The sequence below is a fragment of the Tachysurus fulvidraco genome, chromosome 15 (assembly GCF_022655615.1).
Source record: "Tachysurus fulvidraco isolate hzauxx_2018 chromosome 15, HZAU_PFXX_2.0, whole genome shotgun sequence".
Classification (NCBI taxonomy): domain Eukaryota; kingdom Metazoa; phylum Chordata; class Actinopteri; order Siluriformes; family Bagridae; genus Tachysurus; species Tachysurus fulvidraco.
In genome coordinates this window covers 6,572,937-6,599,556 of record NC_062532.1, presented here as the reverse complement: position 1 = coordinate 6,599,556, position 26,620 = coordinate 6,572,937, and the positions used below count along the sequence as shown (strand labels likewise).

The 26,620-nt window shown below is 39.3% G+C and overlaps 2 protein-coding genes and 1 long non-coding RNA gene across 4 annotated transcripts; 2 read left to right on the top strand and 1 right to left on the bottom strand.

Annotated features, from left to right (window-relative positions):
* Positions 1-1,799: 1,799 nt before the first annotated feature.
* wdr1 (WD repeat domain 1) lies at positions 1,800-12,339 on the bottom strand. The gene is made up of 15 exons (XM_027171743.2): positions 12,181-12,339; positions 9,958-10,079; positions 9,351-9,441; positions 8,925-9,072; positions 8,557-8,737; positions 6,687-6,764; positions 6,053-6,133; positions 5,130-5,363; positions 4,964-5,051; positions 4,574-4,730; positions 4,174-4,261; positions 3,742-3,852; positions 3,362-3,535; positions 3,010-3,154; positions 1,800-2,660 (listed from the first exon to the last, which is right to left on the bottom strand). Exons 1-15 carry the CDS (start codon positions 12,194-12,196, stop codon positions 2,554-2,556), a joined length of 1,821 nt encoding a protein of 606 aa, XP_027027544.1. The 5' UTR covers positions 12,197-12,339; the 3' UTR covers positions 1,800-2,553.
* LOC125138654 lies at positions 12,225-13,604 on the top strand. The gene is made up of 2 exons (XR_007137900.1): positions 12,225-12,361; positions 12,792-13,604. It is a non-coding gene; the product is annotated as an uncharacterized LOC125138654 (long non-coding RNA).
* An 858-nt stretch (positions 13,605-14,462) lies between these two features.
* LOC113659218 (RE1-silencing transcription factor) lies at positions 14,463-23,644 on the top strand. 2 transcript variants are annotated; one of them, XM_027171885.2, is made up of 3 exons: positions 14,463-14,867; positions 15,879-16,073; positions 19,367-23,644. In XM_027171885.2, exon 3 carries the CDS (start codon positions 19,468-19,470, stop codon positions 22,519-22,521), a length of 3,054 nt encoding a protein of 1,017 aa, XP_027027686.1. In that variant the 5' UTR covers positions 14,463-14,867; positions 15,879-16,073; positions 19,367-19,467; the 3' UTR covers positions 22,522-23,644. The 2 variants fall into 2 exon arrangements, with proteins under 2 accessions (XP_027027686.1, XP_027027685.1); XM_027171884.2 differs by lacking the exon at positions 15,879-16,073.
* Positions 23,645-26,620: the final 2,976 nt, after the last annotated feature.

Below are 26,620 nucleotides of genomic sequence, written 5' to 3'. Positions count from 1 at the left end.
ATTTTCTGGATTTTTCTTTTTAGATTCTGTCTCTCACAATTGAGGTGTACCTACGATGAAAATTACAGATCTCTCCATTCTTTGTAAGTGGAAAATCAGCAGTGTATCAAATACTTATTTGCCCCACTATATATACTTGAGCTAACTGATGCCCATGATTGGCTAATGGCACTGATTGACAGGAGTGAGTCTGAGAGACTTTTCCACATTGACCCGCTGTTTGGGTCCTGCCCTCATCAGAATTCAAACTCCTCGTAACCTCTTTTGTAAAACAGAAACCTCGACCATGTCAGAGCTATCTGGCTTCCACATTAGGTATTTAAGAGTCTGTCAGACCTGCCAACCTTGGAAAAAGTTTTTGAGTAGCAACTTACTGCAGCGACTTGGCACGAGGTCAGGCACATTTGCTGGTCAGTGTTAAGTTCACATGCTCACTCATCACAACATTTTACTTAGCACATAGTTCTCACTCACCACCATATCTAGTTATTCAACATACAAGTAGACCATGAAGACCTCTTTTATCGAAAAGGCAACATAAAAACAAAAACATGTCTCTTAAACATTACTTAAATACATAGGACATCAACAAAAATCAACAAATAGCATACTGTATAAATAACAGAAAAAACTGCTATGTCCCTTGAACACATATCAGACAACAAAATAAATAAAATCTCAAAACGTGTGATATTTTCACACTAACAATAACAATACTTGGCTGCTACTAAAATAAAGAGTATTACATTATGTGCATGATCGTTTGTGTATAATATCTGCATACTCTTTATGTATTGCCATAAATTAGATCTAATGAACTAAACAGTACCTTCGTATCTGACAACACATACACGTGTTAATTTTCTCAGCAATAATGCAAGACTCTAGACTTCACTATGGTTTTGACGGGCTGATCATATAATAATACCTCCCTCATCATTTCTACTTTCTGCTTCTATTTCCCTGCTTTTCACAAACAAATCCGATGTCCATCAGATGTGATCTACAGGAGCCAGTAACAATCGAGTAGCATGACTGCGTGCTATAAAAGGGATACACAGATGCTCGCAGATATTGATGTCTGCGTGCTTGCGCCAGTTTGTCTTTTCCGTTAAAGTACGACGGCGATGCGTTTACAGGCATGACTTATGTTTCCTATATAAATATTGGCAAATAAAGTAAAACTTGATCTGTGCGTAAAACTTAAACTTGAGGCACATGCCGCAGTAAAGGAGTCTAACGACGCCTGTGGTTCGCTAGGCTTATTAAAATGGATGAAATTCACAATTCTGGTCATTTACCTTTGAAACGTTAAGTCCTCACTTGTAAAAAACAGTCAATGTAAGAAGAATTTAAGACGGACAGAGACAGATGAAAACCACATTCGTTTTGACGGCTGTCCGCTTGTAGCGTTGAAGAGTTTTAAACTGTTTTATTATTTTCCCAGGTTGCTGCCCAATGCGGTTACACCTATAGGCGCATTGCCTGGTGCGCAAATGCACAGACAGTTGGTGCGCAAATGCACAGACAGTTGTACTCAAAATTGTGCATCAATTTTTTACAATGCGTATTTTGAAGTGACAAATCGTAGCAGCGTACTTTGGTGTCTAAATGCGTATCTGCTACACAAAATGCGTAAAGGTTGGCAGGTCTGGTCTGTTTATACTCATTATTATTTTCTAAAATACCAAGGATGCTTTTGCAAGGTCGTCATAAAAAGCCTTGTTTTTTCATAATCAACACGTCCTTTTTAAACATTTCAGCATGCACGATGTAAATACTGCACACACACCACATCATGCATAAAAAGTGTTCAGCTTTATTTCCATCACTTATTATTATTACTATCATCATCATCATCATCATTAGTATGAATCACATCCACTCCAGTGAAAAAGTGGAGGCTTATATTAAACACAACATACATACCCACAATGACGGAGACAGAGGGACACAACACCAATGGCTCCCTCACATACACACAAATAAATTTCTGGACTGTCCTGTTTCTACTTTGCAACCTGTTATTGCTCCCTGAATGCACACATCCTCTCAGCAGAATGCACACAGACCACGGTCCATTATATAAGCGCGTTACTGTAAGAGAGAGCGCTAAAGCTAAACCTCCACCTGAATAGAAATAAAATTAAGAAGAAAAAAAAATAGATCGATCCATGACAGGGTTTTGTATAGAACATAATGTAAAAATAATCTTGGTGTTAGGTCAAGAGTTGTGTTATGATTTAGAAGTGCGTGTTTGAATACAGTGTGTGTGTGTGTGAGCATAAATGTTGCCAAGATGGAGGTCTCACTCTCACGCCTCTGGAATGTCACACCTTTCATAAAGATCAGAGATAAGGAGCATGTTAACTGACTGAAGGCAGAAAGGAGACAGACACACACACACACAAGGCAGCTGAGATTACTGGCACACAACCCTTAAAAACAGAGAGCGAGTGAAAGCAAGTCTGAGTGAGAGAGAGAGAGAGAAAGAGAGAAAGACACAATCCCTACATCTGTCCCTACAGATCCTGCAAATGTGTGCGAGTCTGCTTAGATTTTTAGCGTCCACTGTTTCACGCATGCGTCGTGAGAGGTTGTGACGAGCGTGCGCCGGTCCAGCCAGGCCAGTCCGCTGACGTGGTGCAACCGGTGAGAATCTGCAGTGCAAACAAACACAACATGGGCCGTGTGTAAATAACAGAACCGTACGAGTCGATATAGATGTTGTCCTTCATTTTCTAAACACATCCTCAAGCTTCACATTCCATATCCTAAATTTCCTACTTTTTTTTTCACACCCAGATGCTGTACTTTCTAGACTTTGTGAAACTACTGGAACAAACCATTCTAGCACATGGGAGGGGTGGACGGTTATTTATCGATAAATAGATTCTCTCATTAGTCATTAGATAGAGTTATATAATTGGAAAGATAATAGATACCGTCTGAGTGGGCAATAAAATCATACATAGTTCTATGAAAACGATAAAGTGTAAGTTTGTGTACCGGGAATTTTGATCCTCTTGTCGGGATCAGTTACGGTCCAGACGTACACCATCATGTCCATACCTCCGGAGGCAAAGTGCTCGTTATCAGGACTCCAGGACAGACATACCACTTTAGCGTGATGCCCGTAGAACTCGCCCTTAACCTGCGTACACAAAACACATGTACGACTGTGTATGGGTGATAGAGCTAGGTGATCCAGTTACTCCAGGTGCTTTCACACGTTTGGAGTGTTTGATTGGGAACCTGCTGGGGTTTGGTTCGTTTGGACATACTGTTTATGGACACATTTTTTGAAACAGTACGATTACAGTTGATTACAGTCAAATGGATAACGGCTGTGTTTATTTACCGCGTAACCATCGGCAACAGTGTACACGATGATGACTTTCTTCTCGTTTGAGACAGCGAGGAACGCCCCATCTCTGGAATACTGCACATCCGTCACAGGTCCGTTAGTGTCCAGAACCTTCCCATCATCCTTCAAGGTGTTCCCTTGAACCGAGTAGAGATACACCTTTCCATCCTAAACACACACACACACACACACACCCCTTTAACAATCATGGTCCAATTTCTTTATACTTTCAATGTGTTTCTACATATATAATCCTCTCCATCGGACCTCTTTGTTTTATCAGTAACCGGAAGCTAAACAATATGTAAAAACTAATATGAAAAGTGAAGAAGGTGAAACATGCAAATCATAAACAGCACTCTGTGGTTCCTTACAGCTCCGCCCACTGCCACGGTGCCACCTCCGGGATGAATTGCACCCACTTCTGGCTGGTAAGCCAACTTATCCAGAGCAAACACTTTCCTCTTATCCTTCAACAGCACCACCTAAAGAAAAGAAATCGGAAGTGTGTATTTCAATCTTATATTCTGTTTATCACACTATTAGCTCTGAAGCAACTGTTGTGATTAAAGTAAAAGGGGAAATGAGCCAAGTGTTACCGTGGAAACATCTAGCTAAACTTCTAGCTAAAAGGAGAATAAAGCTGTTCAAGGTGTGTGTGTGTGTGGATTGTAGACAATGTTGCAGGTTAACAGCATCACGTTGAAACCTTATAGCTTGGTATCTCTTACTAAACAAATATGCAAACAAAAAGTGTGTGTGTGTGTGTGTGTGTGTGTGTGTGTGTTTGTGTGTGTATATGTTACCTGTTCAATACACACAGCTACAGCCAAACCTCCTGATCCGACAGACACAGACTTTGGCTGGGTGTCCATCTTCACCAGGTCAGAAGCACTAAAACACACCCACACACGTGTCGTCACTGTGTATGTACTTTTACAGCAAATTTTTAATTTCTGGTATAATATCTCGTGTGTGAAAGAGAAGGTGAAAAAGAAAGAGAGAGAAATTTAGCTTTATCTATCTTAATTATTGTCTTGAAACGGCAGAGAGATTTATTCATTGCTTCATTTGGCCAAATCTGCACTAGATGTGTGCTAGTTATGCTGGAGTACCTACGACGTACGACCATGCTTTAGTGTTTTGTTGCAGCTTTTGGAACAGAAATTCGACGGCTAGACTGATCTACACTTGGTGTGTTTTTACCTGTACTCCTTCTTCTTCAGGTCCGTGAAACGAACCGTATCGTCCATGCTGCAGCTCACCAGTCGGTCCGAGTCGTCCACGGTGAGCCTAACCACGGAATTGGTGTGTCCTTTTCCTGAGAAAGTGTCGTTCTCGCCGCTCTGAGCGTCCCAGTAATGTACACACATGTTAAGGAGGACAACGGCTAGAAACATTCAACACCACAAAGCAACACAAAAAGGAATACAGAGGGTTTTCTTTTGGCTATAACACAATAGCAGAGTTAAGAGTCCAAACACATTCACACTTAGAAGTAAGGATATATTCATATTTGGGGACATGTTAGAGGAAATCAGGCAACGACATGTAAATGTTTGACACAAACGAGTTCCTTCATGCGTGAAAGGATATTGATGTGTCCGTCATGGCTGCCGGAGTAGATGATGCTCCGTTCGTCGTCCTTATGCACGGTCACACACTGAATGGATTTACTGTGTCCCTAAACAAATGAACGCAATGATTAATGTCTGACAGGCTGTGAGGCCTGACACTCTTAGCACCGTCTCGATATGCTCACCTTGATGGTGCGGATCGGGCGGTTTGGGTTGTTCTTATCCAGGTAGTTGATGTATCCGGACAGCGAAATGCTAAGGAGGTGGTTTTTCTGCCACAGGCAACCCAGCTGCTGGTCTAGAACTTCATTGCCCAGTTTAAAGGTGGTCACCGCAGTGCAGCTCGCCATGTCCCATAGTTTGACGGTCTTATCGCCGGACGCAGAGATAAGCTGAGTGCTGTCTGAACTCCAGCTCACCTACAGAGTCGAGTCATCATTGTTAGAAGCGCTCAGGTCTGAGGGGTGTGGCTTTAGTGACTCAGCTAGTGATCAGATAACGGCATGTTTATGTGTAAGATATAAGGGGAGGTAAGTTAATGTTTACGTTGGGGAAATAAAAAAAGGAAATATAGTGTAACCTACAGCATAAAAATTGGCTCAGTGGTTAAAGCTCTGGGTTACTGATCAAAAGATCAGGGTTCAAGCTCCAGCACTTCCAAGCTGGGCCCTTGAGCAGGGCCCTTAACAAGCTCTGCTCCAGTGGTGCTGTATCATGGCTGACCCTATGCTCTGACCCCAACCTCCAAAGTTGGGATATGCGAAGTAAGATTTTCACTGTGCTGTAATGTATATGTGACAATATAAAGGCTAATACAATGTTCTATGAATGAAAGTAGTTCAACTACAATAAACAGCGAACAGGAGCACATTTGTCGTATATTTAGTTACATTTGTGTACTTGCTGCACATCCTATTATTTCCATTTTATTTGCGTAATGACATTTACTCATGCGCCGAAGCCAAAACAGCAGATAAAATCCAGGCCGTGAATTTGCAAAAGGCAGCGAGACGTTTAGCTTCTTTGATCAAGCTTCGAATTTCGTCCAAGGATTCAATATATATTTTTATTTACATACAAACACACACGTAAGCAAAAAGATACATACGGCATAAATCCCGCCCTCATGGGCTTTATCTCCTCCCAGCGATCCCAGTTTCTCTGCTGTCTTTCCATCATAAATGAAAATCTGGAAAGAGAGAGAGAGAGAGAGAGAGAAATATAAGACATGGTGGAGACTGGAAGAGAGGAAAATGTGGAGTAAGGTCTAAGGCATCTATAGCGATCAGTGGGGGAAAGAAAAAAGTGCCATTTTTACATATAGAATTGAATAAGTAAACAAACAAACAAACAAACAAATAAATTAAAACAATGAATAAAGATATGAAGTCTTTGGGCCTCTAAAAAACAATCAAATTAATTAAAATAATTACTTTTTCCCTGTGTGACATGCTTGGACTTAATTTTTTTTTTTTTTTTACTTCCTTTCTTTTTCACATCAAACCCCCACCTAATTCACCTTTTCTTCAATTTCTCTCCAGTTTACAGACATTTATTTCTCCCAACATTTTTCGCTCATTTTGTTCAGCTCTGTGAAAGCTTTAGCTTTCCGTGGCAAGTTCGAACACGCTGTAGAGCGACCGTGCTTGTGTATGTGAAGAAAACCGGCTTTACTAAGGAACGAGTGGTCACACTGCTCTAGAGAGAATTACGGCAAAGATGGTGACATCTGCGTTATTTACCTGTCCGTCTGCGCCTGCTGAAACGTAACGGTTTCCGTCGGGAGAGAAACGGACGCAGTTGACAAAGCGGCTGTGATCCTGCAGAGAGAGAGAGAGAGAGAGAGAGAGAGAGAGAGAGAGAGAGAGAGAGAGAGAGAGAAAACAAATCAGAAACAAAATCAAACACAAGTACAGCAGCTTTTTTTTGTGTGTGTGTGTGTGTGTGTGTGTGCGCGCGCCAGGTCCTTCTATCCTAGTCTCTAATCCATATCACTCAAGTGGCCTAGGCAGCATTTTTTGGTCCCGTCCCTACAAGAGCTACCCACCTTTTTTAATTTACAGCGCCACCTATTGTCCAATCTCTGTTCAATTCTACAGACAAATTAAATGGTTTCATAAACATTTCTGTATAAAATGTTGGACTACTTTGAATTGTCCAATTCCACTGGTGCTTGAGGCAAAGTTGTTCAGAACGAGGAGCTCTGTCAAGGACACTGCATGCAAAATTTTAAAAACCAATCAGACCGACAGTTCTGTAGTTAAAGCCAATTCTCTTTTATTTTTTCCTATAATAACGCCACGTTCAAACACCTGACTTTTTTTGCAGATGTCTTCAGATTGGGCCTTTCCATAAGCGTGCCAAATTTGGTAAAAATCTCATTCCATTCAAGACTTCTAGCAGTTTAATTTAAAAAAAATTTTTTTTTTTAAAAGGCCACACCCATTTTAAAATTTTTGGTGTGTTTTCCACAACGTAGAATCAAAAGCTCCATTTTTTTGACTCCAGGCGATCTTTCTGCACTTGTTTTGCTCTGATTGGACTGACAGCCTAAGATTGGTGCTCAAAAGTATATTTTGAAACAATCCAATATGGCGGAACATTTTTAAGGTTGCAAACAAGTTCAAAACAGATTGAAGCAACGTGTGAATATCAGTGCTTCGGGAAAAAAAAGGGTTTTTCTACACATTTTTTGCATTTGCCTATGAGCAGTCATTCAAACGTATCCCTCATGGCTGTATTTGCACATCTGACCCACGGTGATGATTTGTTTGTTAAATGCACAGGCAAAACAGTGGACTTAAGGACTGAGACGATCGTCGTGTCACTCCACACCATCCGATGCCACACAGCAGAGGACTAGCTGCCTTTTAAGTCTTCTCAAGGTTTGTTCCTGGTGTCACATGAGATGTTTTTCCTTGCCACTGTTGCCAAAGTCTGCCTACCTGCCTATATCCGGATTTGTGTATAGCATTTCAAAAATGCTTGTACTGAACTCCACATCCAGAGGTTCCAAAGGTATATTTTTAACAGACAATAAAGAGAAATTCACTTTGCAAATGTAAACCAATATGTAACATTAACCATCCCAGCTCCTTTGTATACAATGTCAGATTTGTTCGAGTCCAAATGACACGCTGCTCGATTTGATCAGGATTCACACAAATTTGGACCATCCGGGTTTCCAGTGTTCATTTTAGAACGTATGCATAAAATAGCGAGAGACTAACGTAAATAAATCAAAGAATTTCACTTAAGTGATATAAAACACATGCGTAGTCTTTTTCCCAGCGTAGTGTTAAACTTTCAAGAACACATAGATACATGTATACACACACATAAAAAAATACAGCCAGACAGACAAAGACACACACACAGAGACACACACAGACAGACAGACACACAGGCAGACAGAGACACACAGAGACACACACAGAAGCACACAGAGACACACACAGAAGCACACAGAGACATGTTAGTGGCTGCTTGTATAGTGGTTTGGCACATGCCCACTGTGGTGTAATTTATTTATTTTTTGTGCAGTGAAAAGAAAAGGTGTGTGTGTGGTTTTCAGACTTGATTTGAACAAGATGAAAACTGAAGTGAACTTACACTGATGATGCACTTGAATTTGAAGGGCGGCCCCTCGAAGAAGGTGGTGCAGTTATCGTCGCTGCCCGTGACGAGTCTGTATGGCCGGGTCTGTTTAAAGTCCACAGTGTTAATGACCTTACTGTGTCCGACGATCTCGCCCACGGAGGAGCCTGAGTCCCACAGGAACACTGCACCAAACCTACACACGTGCGCATGCACACACACACACACACACATTACTTTAAACGACTGTTTGTAGCTGTTCTAATGTAAGCAATAACTTATGTACGCATTCCACTACATTAGAGTAATTAAATGCATCAAGACATAATCAACATCAGCATACTGTTGTTTTTTTTTTAAATAAAGGCTGATTAACAACTCACTTCTCTCGTCCCTCTCCCACCACGACGATACGCTTGCTGTCCTCTGTCCAGCTGATGTCCTTTATCCTCCCTCCAAATGGCTGATACTCGTACTTCAGCAGGTGCTCCTTCTGGGTCGTGTCCCAAATCCGTATCTTTCCTGACACATCTAAGATGCACAGACACAAAAACAGATTAAAGCAGGTGTGTAAAAATCTGCCAAGCTTAACAGGGACTGTCTCAAACACCACTGTGATCACTAAATAGTGTATCGGTATGATCAGTACACACAGCCAGTCCCCAAGTCGAGGTATAGTACACTTTCACCCAGTGTGTGTATGAATCTCTAACAGAATGCAGAGTTCTGGAGTTACACTAAACACCTGAAGTCATCCTGTCCACACATACACACACACACACACACACACGAGAAAGCAAACGGTTCACCTCCTGAGGCAATGTAGAAGCCACTTGGTGAGTATTTGGCAACATTGACCTGGTGTGGATGTTCCGTGTAGATGTCAGCAATAGAGGGATTCTGTAACACACCCAATAATTAATGAATGAATATAAATTATTACATAGTAAACTGTACTATCATGGATTACAGTCTTACCTGGACCTGTTTTTTGTTTTTTTGCTAACATTTCAAAAACCAAAACCCTCTGTCCCCTCTCTTAATCTTTGCAATATATTTTTACAATCAAAATTCTTCTGTACGTCACACACAACATCTACCTACAATTAACTTTCTTTAACTGATCATGAGGTAGAACGTCGGCACCTCAAAAGGCAACCAAATCACTGGATCCACCAGCTTCTCTCTCATTTAAAAGCATAGTAAGCTAATTCTACATTATAAGATACAGTACATAGATACAAGGCTATGTCATTACTATCTAGTGCTATACTCTGCCAAGGTTCATCTAGTTTCTATCTGTTCATTAATAATAGATTATTCTGGTTCTTGTTTATTTGCCAGCGATAGAATAAACAACATCAAACTGCTGAAGTAAAGCGCAACTAAAACAATTCAGAATAGAATAAATCTTACATCAATGTTCCTGATGATGACACTCCTTCCATTTGTGTACAGGAAGTTGTTCCCTTTCGGGTCCCCACCAATAACTTTGGCCACGCCCCTTTCCATCTGAGGAAGGCTGGCAAACAAGTGCTCTGTAAGACAAACAAACATGAGACTCACAAATATGTCCGGTTACAAATGTAAGAAACAGTGCCATAAGTTTAGATATTTAACATGGCCATCTAGATAACCGACTGCTTATATATAAACGACTGCTTATAATTTTATATAGCATTACTAGCATGTTAACTCCTAATGCCCAGCTAGCATGCTCGGCTACAAAAACTACTCATCTGCCCCTAGAGATTTTAGCTAGCGTATGAACCTGTGTGTATTTTAGTTCACATTTGTTTAGTAAATTAAATAAATGTATACTTGTGTTCCAGTCAGAATGCTTATATTGCCCAATTTGGTTACATATTGTGAACACTCATTCTGAACACCTAGCATGTTCTGCGTGTTGTTTACTAATTACACTGCTTAGCTGAGTAGTGTGTGTGCACTTGGCACGTACGATAATGTAACTAGTGTGAAATTATGTCCAAGCTAGAACACATGGCTAGTTTACTAGTCAGCTATACTTAGTTACAGCGTGCTTGTGTGCTTAATTTGGTCTTAGTTCTTTCAAACTACCACCTATTCAATGCACGATTAGTTCACATTTGTGAGTCACGTCCCAAGTTCATTTGAATAGGTTTGCCTAAAGCACATTACCAAGAAGGTGACCTTAAAAACACAGTGTATAACTAATGTATACTTGTGTACTACTAGATCTCGTCTCTCTGGACATTTAATAATCTGTACACTCCTGTATCCCTTGTTAGTGTAAGATAGTAGTAAATTAATTGGTTTGGGTTTAAACCTGACAAAATTATGAAGTAAATGAAGCTTTTCCAATTAAAGAAATCTGAAAAGCCTTGAGTAAGCCTTAAAGTCACATCCTTCCACTACCACTGGAGACTCCTTTAAACACCATGTCAACAAATGCACCTTTTTTTGCCAACAATTACAAATTTAAATTGGGTAATGACTTGTTACTATAGAAACGATAACTTATAAAAATAAATGACAAATTTCGTGACAAATTTGACCACATTTTAATTGTAGTTTTAGTCTCTATTGTGAGAAACAGGATTCAGCAGATTTTGCACTTTTCCTAGTGTTATTCTGAGCTATTAGCAACATTGCTACACTCTTCAGACAGTAACAACTATATCCAGACTATAACAGACTATATCCATATCATGTTATCTTAATCATTAAGAAAAACTGTCATGAAGTAATTTAAAGTCTTACTTTTTTTTAATTCTACAATAAACGATTAATAAACCATTTTCAATTAAAACCCCCAGAATGCACGAGCGCGTCGACATCATAGTATAAAATGACGTGATTGATTTATGAAGCTTATTTCCGCTTGAATCGACCCGAGTATGTACATTTTATGTACACCAGAGTGTTCAATCACAGCGTTAAATGAATCACTACAAAAAGCATAGTATTGTAGAATTAGTCTACAATACATAATAATGTAGAATTAGCTTACTATACTTTATTTTTTTCTCGTGTACTAGATCTCGTCTCTCTGGACATTTAATAATCTGTACACTCCTGTGTCCCTTGTTAGTGGGAGATAGTAATAAATAAATTGGTTTGGGTTTAAACCTGACAAAATATTGTCCCGTAAATGAAGCTTTTCCAATTGAAAAAAACTGAAAAGCCTTGAATAAGCCTTAAAGTCACATCCTTACACTAACACTGGAGACTCCTTTAAACACCATGTCCAAACAAGCGGTTTGTTTTAAAAAAAAAAAAAAAAAGTCGACTTACACCGAGGTTCGCTTTTTTCTACGAGCTTTTTTGTTTCGCTTTGCTAAAATGTGTGTGATGTTTACATTCCGTTAGCCGGTTAGCTAACAACCATCTCGTCATATTTGTTTATTTTAAAGCTAACGTTCAAAATGTCGACAGTGTCAACGCGTCCGTTGGGTTCTAACGGCTTCCAGGTATTTAAAAAAAAAAAAGTGAGCGCGTGCAGATGGATTTAAATACACGGTAATAGAATGAGGGCGGTTAATGAAGCAGAGTGACAGTTGGAACACGTCCGCTGTCATTCCAGGCAGCAGCCGAACACAGGATCACGATTTCCGGCTATCAAACGCAACACAGAGCGCGTTTAAGCTTACAACTTACTCAGTTCGTACGCCATGTTTGTCCACTTGTTTTTTTGCGATATTCCTTTTCGAATGAATGACAAACGGAGCCGCCCGGATCCTTTAGCTCGGTTCCTGCTGCCGGCCGCTTGGTCTCCGCCTAATCGCACAAACGCGGAAGCAACAGCGTCTTGATGGACGCTTGCCTTTGTCCATATATGGTAAAGTCGGCTCTTGCGCTACACAGCAGTACGTTTCAAAACATTGCGCTCTAGTGCACAATGCGCATCCCAAGGACCTCTTAGGTACCCGAAGCATCGGCCTGTTAAAAAACAAAAAAACTATTCAACTGTATTCGATTCGATTCAATACAATTCCTCAACAATATGTGGGCAACGTTAAAGCAATACATACATAAATTAACCTGTAGATTTAGCAATTGTAATTAATAAACGACAGCTAGCGGATCAGGGAGCGTGTTATTATATTCTTAACTATAACTTAGTCATATATGAACTCAATGAGACTTTAACTTTATAAATAGATAAGAATAGATTTATATTGGGAGGAAAAGCTACGTGAAACAGGCACATGATCATCACGTGTTTTTTTTGTTGTTGCTGAGTTTTTGTTGTTTGGTCTTTCATACAGGAATCCAATGGGATGCATGATGTTCAGTGATGCAGAATGTGGTGCTGCACCAATGGAGGCAGTTACAGCTACCAGAATGAACAATGGTTTTACAGGCTGTTATATTCACTTTGACTCATGTTGTGAAGTAAAATACAGCTTGTGTGAGAGCATTTGAGTTTTGTTACCTTTGTGTTACAATACTGGTCAAGAGAAACAACAGCTACTGACTCTTGCTATTGCTTTTCATCAAAATATGTTTATTTTTATTATTTTTATAAAACAGAAGCTCTGATGTTAATTACATTCTATATACTTGAAATACATTATAACGAATGTATTTGTATAGTAACAATTTACTCAGGGATTCAAACCGATTAAAAGGAAATGTGTAATGGAAGTGATTTAATGCTAACCATACTTCAATTAACATTGATTTAGTAAAAATGTTGATTACATAAACATATATAATATAGCATCACAAATATTTATGTCAGAGTTACGATATATGGCCAAACGTTTGTGGACACCTGATTAGAATACCATTGGTCTTATGCAAACTGTTGTTTAGAATGTCTTTGTTTACTATCGAATTTTTATTTCCTGGATCTGAGTCACCCAATCAGGTTTCAGCATGACAAGGCCCCTATGAACAAAGCACGCTCCATGAATACATGGTCTTTGCAACGCTTGGAGTGGAAGATTTCGAGTGGATTGACTGATGAATTGGAATGCTGACTGAACCCTAGGCCTTTTCAACAGCATCGGTCCGTGAGCTCATTCTTGTGGAACATGAAAAATAAAACGTGTCGACATGGCATTATTTTACAACAACGTTGTGTTGTGGTCGTGTGGTAGCCTAGCGGTGAAGTTGTCGGGCTACCAATCAGGAGGATGTGAGTTTGATCCCAGGTTCACCAAGCTGGCACTGTTGGGCCCCTGAGCAAGGCCCTTAAAGCTCAATTGCTTAGTTGTATAAAAATGAGATAATGTAAGTCACTCTGGATAAGCTTGGTGGACCTGGGATTGAACTCACAACCTTCTGATTGGTAAACTAGTGGTTAAGGTGTTGAGCTACCAATCAGAAGGTTATGAGCTTGATCCCAGGTTCACCATGCTGGCACTGTTGGGCCCCTGAGCAAGGCCCTTAAAGCTCAATTGCTTAGTTGTATAAAAACGAGATAATGTAAGTCACTCTGGATAAGCTTGGTGGACCTGGGATTGAACTCACAACCTTCTGATTGGTAAACTATGGGGTTAAGGTGTTGAGCTACCAATCAGGAGGTTGTGAGCTTGATCCCATGTTCACCAAGCTGGCACTGTTGGGTCACCGAGCAAGGCTCTTATAGCTCAATTACTCAGTTGTATAAAAAAAAACGAGATAACGTATATCCAGACGCCCTCTGTATATAAGGGCGTCTGCTAAACACTGGAAATGTAAATGTTGGTAAACTAGCAGAGGTGATCAAGCTTCATGTGGAATTTCTAACAATACCAATTAAAAAGATATTTCATTTTATTTTATTCTGCTACAGATCTGTAAAAAATGGCTTTTGTTAACACAAGTCTTGCGTTGATAATATGCTTTACGATGCAACACCCAGAGCTGGCAGTAAAAATGTTTCTAGAAGCCCCACAGGACGGAAATATTCCCGGTGGCGGAAATGACGGAAGTCGTCATAACTCTTCATCTGTCAATGTCACTAACGACATGAATGTAAAACAGCACCGAAATGGACACAAACACGGTTTATTTATGTTCCCGTCTGATTTAACAACCATTCTCGCACACATTATGACTGAAAACGTGCTGAAAGTAACGGGATTAGTGTAAAGGAGACAGACGGAGAGACCGGAAGCTCCAGGATGTAGAGGGTTAAACAGGACGCTGTGGTGAACGTGTAGAGCTCTACTGTAGTGCACCACACACTATAGTGCAGCCAATGGGATGCGCGCGCTGCATGACTCGAGCACGGCTTGTATGCGCTTTCACACGGGAATAAACACGTTACGGAAGGACTCATACGTGCTATGAGACGCCATGGAGTATCGGGTTAAACCTGTGGCGTTAAACGGTGGCGCGGAGACGCGGAAAAGGTTTGTGTTTTACATCGAGTGTGTGCAGTGGGAGGGAGGGAGGAAGGGAAGGGAATTCGACATGGCGGCATTTGGCGCAAACAAAGAGAGAGAGAGAGAGAGAGAGAGAGTGTGTGTGTGTGTGTGTGTGTGTGTTTTTGCTGCGCGCGCGCGCGCCCCTACATTTGTGACACAGACGTAGAGCTGCAGAAATGTGTTGCAACCAAAACACAAATCTTGGCACGCGCGCAACCGCTCATGCCGCTGCAAGTTTTGTTTCCTGTGTTGTGACGTGTAAATATTGATTTTTAAAGCGTGTTGTCTAAATCCAGGTTTAACTGCCAAGCTTATTCATTGTATTACGAATCATATTGGTAATATTAATAATACTGTCAATACTACAATATATGCATCTGCATCTGTTAGCACGTTCGCCTCACACCTCCAGGGTTGGGGGTTCGATTCCCGCCTCCGCCTTGTGTGTGTGGAGTTTGCATGTTCTCCTCGTGCCTTGGGGGTTTCCTCCGGGTACTCAGGTTTCCTCCCCCGGTCCAAAGACATGCATGGTAGGTTAATTGGCATCTCTGGAAAATTGTCCGTAGTGTGTGAATGTGTGAGTGAATGAGAGAGAGAGAGTGAGTGTGTGTGTGTGTGTGTGTGTCCTGTGATGGGTTGACACTCCGTCCAGGGTGTATCCTGCCTTGATGCCCGATGACTCCTGAGAGAAGTTAGGATAAGCGGTAGAAAATGAATGTATTTATTTATTTACTTGTTTATTTATTTGTTTGTTTGTTTAATTTAACAGTGTAATAATATCTATTTGAATGGATGGTTTAATAATGACAGCATTTGTTTATATTCGAAAATACGCAGCCTAAAGCATAGACCATAAATGTATGAATAAAACAGCTAAAAAAAAAACAGCTAATCAAAAAAAAGTTAATCAAATCCAGTTTTGTAACCAGGAAGCATAGCTTTTGTTTCAGTTTGTCTGTTGTGGCTTATCCTATTACATTTGTGTACATTATTTAGGTGGAGGAAGCTTATCAGGACCCATACAGCTACAGAGCTGGAGATAAGAAGTTAGCCAGAGAGAATTATTTAAAAAAAAAAAAACACACATCTTGTTTAAAATATATACCGGACAAGAAGAAAGCCTTTACAAATATCTGCATCACAAAAATAGTTGTATTTCTCACTTCAGTCCAGTGGCACTCGTAAGAAGAGGTAAGCATCAAAACAAAACATAACCACTTCAAATGGTCTTAGTCGTATCAAGTTTGGTGCCCATTCACACTCTTGCTCTTCAACAAAATTGAGTTGAAAACCTCCTTATTATTAATTCCTCTCAAGTCGATGCCAACGTGTTCAAATATATTTATCAACTTTTTTTTTTTTAAGTGAGTTTCTTGTCTATTTTCGCAACGGATAATAAATAACCTTGTGTATAATTTGTTGAACGATTGGATTTGCACGAATGCATGAGTGTTAATCAACAGTGTCTAATGTGGCACTTTGACTTCCAACATCAGTGGGTGTGATTTCTTTTTAGTAACAGGGCTGTAAGTAAAATAGGTTGTTTATGCTGATATTGAACGAGACCCGCAGGAAAGAAGATGCATCTCCGTTGGCCCAATTTAACACATCTGACCTCACTCTGTTGACACAATCACTTCTAAAACGGAAACTTGGCCAACAGTATATAGTTTATACACACGAAGGCATACTTAGCATGTTGAGAAAATGGCAGTATTCAATAAACCACCAATAATGTATCCCATAGAGTGAGCAAACTACAAGGCACTACAAGTTTAGGATTTTTCTGTTTTTATTATGTGCACTTTATTAAAATTTTGCCTGAAAATGTGCTTAGGCTTTAGTGGTCTCAATTTATTCTTTTTTTTCTTTTGTTTTTTTGTTTTATTTTAAAAACTTCCTTGTTTAAGCAAGAGGTAGTTTGTTTGCTCTGTTCAGTAGCTTGAGATAATCCTGGTTACAGTATATGATGTATTGTGATCCAACCTGAAAACTTTGTGATATATTTTTGCTAGATTCGCCCAACCCCCTGGTCCTGATAATTATTGTGCTTCGCTGTTGTAATTCACTTGTCTACTGGTCTTGATTGAAGGTATAATTAACATAAAGTCCTCAAATCTCAAACTAAATGATTTAACCGCTTTATAAAGGGCTTTATAAACACTGTAACGTTTTGGGTGATAATAGCCCTTACACAAAGTACCAGAATGATCATGTCAAACACAGTGTATTTCAGTGATGCAAATTCCACCAGACAGGCAAAGCGTTGTAATGCTAGGAAGAGTGCAGAACTGGAGAGTAGACAAAAACAAGACAAGCAGGGACCTTGAAACCAGGGTAGTGGTGGTGGTGGTGGTGGTTTGGTGGTGGGTGGAGGCATGAAGATAAGTCTCTGAACAGCACACAAAATATATATATTTATATATATATGAGAGAGAGATACACATTTAACATTTAAACTGTGCATTGAACTCATTCATAAGAAGTGTGTGTAAAAGAAATTTTGACAATTTGGATATTGGGAAATATATTATGACTTTTGAAAGATAACTTGCATTCAGTTTAAATGTTTTCAACATTTTGGAAATTTCCTTATGATATCCATCCAAGAAAGTGACATAAATAAACATGTACAATTTAATGAATGTAGAAACTGAGACTTTTGGTTCTGTTTAATATACAATAGCTTTAAAATGTCTACAAACTATTATTAATATGGCAGGTTTTGTCATTGTTATTCCACAGTCATTGTGAAATTACATCATCTAAAAATGAAGTCGAAAACAATCAAACATTTTAGGTCAAAGTAGGAAAAGTTACATTAACCTGGTTGCTTAGGTGTGTTCTTAGATGTTAGATGTCTGAAAACACTGCAAAGCCATCATGAAGCACCACAGTGACATCACCAAGAATAAGACCGCTTAAAATGTATAAAAGTATAAGACAAAAACTTACAAAGGAGGGTGTCAAAAGACTCCCACATGCAGCAACATTAAAGGGGCTGCAGGAATATTTGACAAGTACTGATGTTCTCTTGTCTGGGCTATGGGGTAGAGCGGCTAGACGGAAATCACAAAAAACATCCGAGCTCAACTAAGCCATGTGGCAAAATGTGACCAGTTAGGTACTGTATGTCTGGTTCAATAAATAATCTCTCAGCCCCTTGGAATCATTTTGCGGCCTCACATGCGGTTGCGACCCCAGTTAGAGAACATCTGTTTTAGGGCATCGTGTTTTTACCTTTCAGCATGACGATGACCCAATGCATACATCTGCAAAGGAACAGCTTAACTGAAATAAGATCAATGATTTTACATGTCCTAGCCAGAAACCCATAGCTGATTTCAATAAAAACAATCTGTGGGGTGATCAGAATTAAGCTGTGCACAGGAGATGTCTTTAAAATTCTATGAATCCGAAAAGAAATTATTGCCAAGTCAAGATTTAACTGCATCTCAAAGGTGTTCAGTGGGGATGAGGTCAGGCTGCTCATGTTCCTCCAGTACCTTCATGAATTCTTATACTGTACCTGGCTTTGTGAATAAGTGTCATTTTCATGCCTTGTCAGCATCAGCTGATATTTAGTCCTACACTCAAAACCACTGAGCTATCTCAATATCACTACGGTTTTCACACAAAATTTAACATCCTTGTGATACACCTCCATCTTGGAGTTTTCATTGTGCGTTAAACAATTGTCTGGATATGCTCCTCCTACACTGGTCTTCTGTACAGGTGAAAAGAGCAAATGTAGAGTTGCTTTAGGTTTTCTTTAGGTACAAGGCTTACAACCAAAGGGAATATTACATTTAGATTTACAGCATTTGGCAGACGCCCTTATCCAGAGTGACGTACATAAGTGCTTAAATCTTTAACGTTGAATACATTAATGCCGGTTCACTAGGTTACATACTTAAGATGCCATGAGTTTAAAACCTTTGTTCAAAGTTCCAATGAAAAAATGTCAAAGGTTGTGTGTTTTTAAATGCAAAAGATAAGGAAAGAAGTGCTAGTTGAAGTGTTTCCTGAATAAGTAGGTCTTCAACCGCCGCTTGAAAATAGCCAGTGACTCAGCTGTTCGTTACATCCACATACACGTTCGGCTCCGATACGCAGTTCATGGTCAAACGCTGCTCTGAGATACCATTTGTTTCTGGAAAACTTGTAAGGCATTATAAAATCTAGTCTTCCATGTGTCCATATTAGCATTAAGTATGAGAGTCTAAATGACAGTCAGTCAATGCTGTAATGAATACAAAGTAGTTTGCTGAAATGGACGGAAATAGTAGTCTCACATTAAAAACCCTTAAGCAGGGCATTTGTAATGCTAAATATAAGGTGGATATAATTATAGGTCCAACTTTGTGGCAACAGTTAGTTTAAGCCCACATATGTGTGTGACGGTTATTAAATATATATTTATTTTAATTGTGTTACACAATGATCTAATAATGGTGTATTTTCACTTTTGTCTCGTTGTTTAGGTCCATTACCACCTTTTACTCTCACAAATGGATTATTCATCATCCTTAAGCGTACTGATAAGAGTATTTTGGCTTTTGCTAAATAACACACAGCTGCAACCATGAATTCAAACAGCTTGCAACAAAATTTTATCTTGTTTCTTGAAAAGACAAAAGAGGCAAAAGAGGTACCGAGAATCCTCAATGGGCGTCTGTGTTGTGAAAAATGCCGCTTTTCAACCAAAGACACTGCTCTATTTGAGAGGCACGTTGCTCAACATGAGGAAGTGACCTTTTCCTGTACTATCTGCAACCACATCTCCTACTCAAGAGTTGAATCTCAACGACATCTTGTTAAACACAAAGGCTCGTTTCCTTACAAATGCAATTTTTGCTCATACGGAGCAGTCAGGAGGGACTACATGGTAAAACACATTCAGAGGATCCATGGGAAGCCTGCAGATGGAATCTTGACAACTGAATGTACTAAAAAAGTTGAAGGGACTAAAGGGATTGGCCAACTTGCACCAAGAACTCTGGGTGGACCTTCACATGATATAACGGTTGTGAGCCATTCAGCCAGAAATGTGTCCGGTCTACTTCCTAGTGCTAATCAAACAAGACCTATTGCACCATATCGTGTTACAAGTACAAGTTCCAATCCACCCATTATTAAGCCTCAACCCTTTGTTGTGCCCAGTAGTACCCAAACTGTGGGTAAAGTTACACAAGGAATCATCAATCCACCAAACATCACTGCTAAAGAAGCAATAGAATATGTTAAAAAACGGAGCGAAAAAACATCCTTGGAAAAGACTGCTGTAACAAGTACACTTCCCAGAGTTCATATTGGCATATCTGGAGATCGTTCAGTTCAGCAAAAGCCACCACTTCAGAGCCAAGTCGTAGGTACCACAGAGAAGACGACCACTGTTTTCAAAACAATGCCAAAATTACAAGTTGGAATTCCAGTCAGTAATAATAACCATCTGAAGACACTTGTCAGCAACCAATGCGAAGCTCCAGTAGCACAAAAGGCAGTTATTTCTGGAGCTGTACAAAATATTCAAGTGGCACATGTGGCGCAACGGTCTGTTCCATCTTCAACTAATCCCACCGAGCGATTCAGACAAGGAATGCCATCCATAAAACCTGTTGCTCAGACACCAGGAAAAAATAGTCAACGAAAGGCAAGACCTAATATCTTTGTGAGGACACCACCTATGACTGTTGAGTCAAGTACAAAGTCAAGTGGACAAGTGGGATATTTATCACCCTTAAGCCAACACAGCAGACCCTTGATTGTATCAGGTCCAGAAGACAGAAACCCGCCCCAGTCCAATGTTCAAGTAGAATTGCTAGCACCTTTAAACCAGCCCATACAACACAACAAACCCTTAACAGTATCATGTCCCGAAGAGATTACCATCCCTGCTGGATGCCTTGTTGAATTGGTGGAGGTGAAAAACATTAATGGTACACATGAACTGGAGCTTCGGTTAGTGCCACAGCAGCTTCCTGGACCTCAACCGAGGGACTTGAAAAGTACTACTGTAACTTCAACAACGAGCAGATTGTCATTTAAATGTAGAGTCGCTACAGATGATAATCAACCAGTGAACATGGACCAGCAAATCAATACCCCAAAGGCAAATGCCATTCCTCAGCATTTAGTTCAGCGATCACATCTAAAGAAACTTTTATCAGATGACAAAGGAAATATCAAAAATGAAACCGAGGTGAATGAGAAACTGCTTTGTTCAAGGAAAAATGGGACACAGGCACCAGGAACGTCAAATAAATGGTTCCACACAGTCTCCAAGTCAGTAGTGTCTAACTCTCCAGAATCAAACAAGTTTATGCAACAACCATGTGCCAGACAAAAAAATGTTGCGGCAGAATCGGCTAAGCCATTGTCTCATATGCACTGCCCAAACAAAACCCTTTCTACAAATGGAGTTAACAAGAACAGTACAACTAAAGGTCTTCAGTACGAGCTCAGAGCTGCCCAACCACCAACAAACAAACAGGAGGATGCAGAATTGAGTTATCAAGGACTCCCTGTGATTTCTTCTGTTTTTTCACTGTGCCCAATTTCTCAAGATTCTCCAAGCCACATTCACACAATAGAAGGAGAGGCTCAGATATCCATAGTTTCCGAATCAAAAGAAAGCCCAAACAACACTGACAACCCAAAAGTCTGTAGACCTAACCTGAAAACAGAAGATGAAGCCAGACTGTTGACTGACCGTCAGCTTACTGAGAAAAAGGTTGAAATTTTAGAAGAACCCAAGGCATCTGAGGATATAATGAAAGAAAAGCTAGACACCACGGCAGAGAAAACATATGAAAATGACGAGGACAAGATTTCATCAGAACTCTGTAGATCTTCCACCGATGCTCTACAGACAGATCCACCATCCAATAAGAAAAGTTCATCAGGAAGCCAGAGTGATCAATCCATGCAGCCTGAAAAAATAGAGACAACAAAGTCGGAATCGGAGAAGAGCTCGCTTGCACAGAGTGATGATCCTTTCGCTTCGAAAATGAATCCTATAGTAACTTTGATCAGAATGCCAAGCTTGGAGATATTTTCCCTTTCAGAATCTGCAAATAAAGAGAAACGAGACAGCGAAGAAAGTATAACGGCGCGTCCCGTCATCTGCTGCATGTCAGACCAGCAAAACCTACAGGAAAAGACAATTAAGCTGGTCTTAAAGAGAAAAAGAGAAACTAGTACTGCCCAAGATGAAAAGATAGAACTAGTATGCATTAATCTACCCCCCAAACCCAAGAAAGCTAAAAAAGAAAAGAATAGAGCTAAGAAACACAAGTCCTCTAAAGACCAACAGTTGTCGGGGAAAGGTACGATGGAAAGCATTTGCTTGGTGCCGCTAAAAGATGATCAACTAGTCAAATATCCAGGACCAAATCAACCTGTGGTGGTTCTGAACCATCCAAATCTGCTAGTCCAGATGGCCAGTATAGAAGGTCAGACTTCAACTAACCAGCACTGTAGAAAACCTCCTGTCCTCTCTAATCAGGATGGAGCCATCCTGTCCACCCCTGTGAGGACATGTCCTGCGTTTAAAATGACACTGAAGAAAATCCAGGGACAGGAGTATCAGGTCACCGAGCTTCTTCTGAAAGGTGTCTGTGAAAACACCGTGCTCTGACAATCTGTTTCTAAGAAACAGTGTTTCTCCTCCATCTGTACACCTTTGGTAGTTCTTAAGCTAGCTTCTTTACGAGCTAGATAGATGCTGCATTTGGTACAGTAGGATGTAGCTGTTTGGGACATCAGGCTCTAAGGCGGTTTGCTAAAAACAGTATTGGAATGGAACGAAAGACTTTCTTTTTTTTAAAAACAGTATTTTTACAGTGTTTCAAGTACCGGTGTTTTGGAACTCTATGTCAATTAAACGTTACGTAGTAGTAGTACTTCTCTTCGAGGGATCCAAATTCCTAATCGGGAGTAAATCTTGAGTAAATTGTTAATACGTGTACAGGAAAAGCTTTAATGATTGTATATAAAGAAATTCATATTTGTATAAAGAAACTTTTTTTTTGTACATCTGACCCAAGAAATCAACATTTCCAACGTCACTGTCAGATATTTCTGTCGTATATTTGAATATTAACCACAGAAGCGTTATTTAATTTTTTAAAATTTTAAAATTTTATTTTTAATTTATTCCATCATAGAGTTTGAAGGCTCTCTAAATGCTTTATGTATGTGAGAAGTCTGAACTCGTGTAATGTGCCAACATTTAATATCGAAGTGTTACAGGTCACCAGTTGAACTGATGGCCGACATGATGTCAAAGCTTATAGGAACTTCTTAACATGTTTGGATGTTATTAAATTCACTATAAATTCTGACATACATTTATATCCATTTTAGATTCATCAGTCAATGTATAATGTTCTTCTAGTCTGTTCCACAGATTAGAACACACTACAGCACTGAAACCACTGATTGTTTAAACCTGTTTGAGATGCAGTGAAAGTTTTATCCACTGAAATTCATTTATTACACTATACGACTATAAACCGCATCTCGGAACATTTCCACAACGTCCTGGTCAATATCTAGACCACAAATGTATGTAGTTTGTTTTTGAATTTTATATTGTTTATTTGTGGACATTTATTTGACATTACAATTATTTTCAAGTACTCAAGTGTATTTTCATTGCCTTTGGGTTTTTGTTTGGTTTAAAAAGTTTTTTGTTTGTTTGTTTGTTTGTTTTATTTTTTTAAATTATCAATAAATGTTATTACTTGCTCTTAAATTTATAGAAGACTTTGAAAAGCGCTGTCTGTTTTCCCATCACATTGTTTTATTTCTCTTACTAAAGCCAATTGCCAGTGCTAACGAATTTGTACACATTTAATGTTCGTTGTGCACAAAACAGTAAGCTCCTGTCAGCACTTCCATTGCAGTTATTTTTTCTCTGTTTTAGCTATTTTCTCTGAAGAATCAGGTATTGGAATTCAATCATACTATAGAGAGCCCTCGTATTAAAGGCAGGGTCTCCGATTTTTGAGAAATGCTTCAGAAAACTGAGTCAGGCCGAATATTAAACAAAAAAAAATCAAAACAAAAATCAAAACAAACGTGTAGCCAATGAGCAGAAAGGGGCGGGGCTTGTGAGAGAGTGTTCAGTGCGCATGTGTGATATTAGCAGAAAGTGGTTTTAACATTGACATGGAGGATAAAAACAAAGAAAGAAAGCGAAGAAAGGCTTACATTAAGGCAAGAAGTAGAACGTGTTGATATAGGATCAGCTTTCCACCGCTGGAGAGAACTGAAGGAGCAGGAAGAAGGCCACATATTTACAGATTGGAGTTTCCTGAGTCAATAACTCCTGAGCTAAACACTGTTACTACACCTCTTTTTATCGTAGTAATGTAGAGAGGCAGCTACAACCACATTTTGCTAGTAACAGCATTTAGCTCTGGAGTTATTGACTTGACTTACTTTACTTACTTTACTTAAGACGCCGAGGCGCTTTTTTCCTTCTCGATAGGTGAGTAACGTTGGTTTTGCTTTGTTTCACAGAACTAATATATGCCTTTGTCCTTTACATGATTATGCTTGTGTGTCATTTTTGCTTGTTTGTTTATCAGCAATCGTGTTGTTCTTCCCTTCAGCTATGATGGACACATTTCTTTCTATTAGTTGCCTGGGTTACGTATGTATGTGTGGGCGGAGCTATCAATACAGGGGTGGGACCCATTTAGCTTAGGGTTGTGTTTGTTTTGTCGATTTCAAATGTCGACATGTCGGCTTTCAAAAATTGGAGACCCTGCCTTTAAAGTCACAAATTCAGCTGCAAGGAATAAAATGCTAAATCGAAGACAAAAAAAAAAACAGCGATTCTTTCTTGAAGACCTCCTTGTGTCAGAAAGCTTTAACCTCGACCTTTACCAAGCAGTCACAGAATGAAGCAACTCAAACGAACAGACCAAGGTTGGAGTGTTTGGGCCAACATCTACACAAAGTAAGTGGTTATCTGATTATCTGATAATCCATCAGGTGAGGCAGCTAGATTCATAACTTAAGATAATCTTTTGTAGATATTTTTGTATGCAGGTTCAAATTTTTCAGTAGCTCTGGATGAACAAGCAATGGACAGTAAAGAAGCAGAATTGTTTGTTGGAGATGATGCATTAATACAGATGAACCTGACAAAATACAATATAATTGTTCATCGCAGATCTTTGTTGTGCAAGAGGGTCAGTCGCTTACGACATAGATGTTATATATGGCAAGAAAAGAAAAGATCGGTGTGACCAAAGCCCAAATGCAGAAGGGCAGTAAAACAACTGACTTCCATGTTAAGACAATTACAGTACATGATTTTTTTTGTGAAAAACAGCACGTTTTTATCCTAATTCATTCAAAGAAAATGTATAAGATTTGAAAACAGATGAAATCTATAATCTCTCATTTTGTTATTTTCCTATTTCCATTATGTTATCATATAAATATGAAGTTAAAAAGATACAACTTAACACTGTAAAACACTGTTTTATTGAAAAATACACCAGAAACCATGTAGCAGTTTTATAAATGTTTTGTAAACTAATATAAAACCATGATTTAAATTATGGAAATTACCAAGAAAACACCACATTTCTGTGAAAATGTATATACAGTGTATGCTTTTATATTCCACAAATTGTACACAAACTCCATAAAGATTCTGACTTGAAATTGTGAAAACCGAGCACGTACTTTACTAACCACATTGAAAAATACCTGCTTTTTGTAGACATGACGACAAATGTCTGAGGCTATTACTGAAAAAAGTAAAAATGTTCTATTGTTCGGTGTGTGAATGTATAAAATTGTACAAAACGATCACATGCGTAGAACAATATGGTATTATGGCTTTTTAAAAGTGCTTTTTTTTTATAAACACAAAACCTGTTGCCAAAATTTCAGCACTCGGGTACTTTGATGTCTTGGTCTGGATAGAAAACAACAAAAGTCATGCACGGTTTTACATTGATTATCCCTAACATTAAAAGACCTGCCTGATTTTTTAGCTCCCCCTTGTGACACCAAAATCACTCTGACCCATCAAGGCGTGGACTTTGAAGGGTGGGTATGGTGTGGTATCTGTTACCAAGGCAGTAGCAGCAGATCCTTTAAGTTTGGTGTGGTGGACAGTGTATACTGATATCTTTCTGACCCAGTTACTTGTACACTGGTTGCCCTACCTTGGACAAGTTCCGGTATATACTATACACTGCATACAGGGAACACCCCAGAAGACCTGCTGTTTTAAAGATGCTCTGACCCATTTGTCAGACCCATTTTTCAAAGTGACTCAGTTTCCTACACTATTTCCTACCTATTTTTCCTGCTTCCGACACAATAACTTCAGGCAATGACTGTTCACTTGCTGCCTAATATATTCCACCCATTGACAGATGCCATTGTAACAAGATTATTAATTTTATTCACCTCTCAGTGTTATTAATGTAGAAGTATCTTGGTCTACTCCACCAGGTAGAACGTTTGAATGTCATTTTAGAAGGGCTTCGGTAGTTTTTGTTTTATATTTGGCTTATCATTGTATTTTCAGTTCTATCTGTGGCTAAATCTGAAGCTGAGGCTAGCAGGACTTAACCATAAATATTCTGCTGCTTGGAAGATGTATATCTACTACAGTGTATATATTTATCCTTGTAAATAGTCTACTTTCTTACCAGACATGTTCATTTGTCCAAAAACACATCATGAAACTTGGTGAAGTTCAG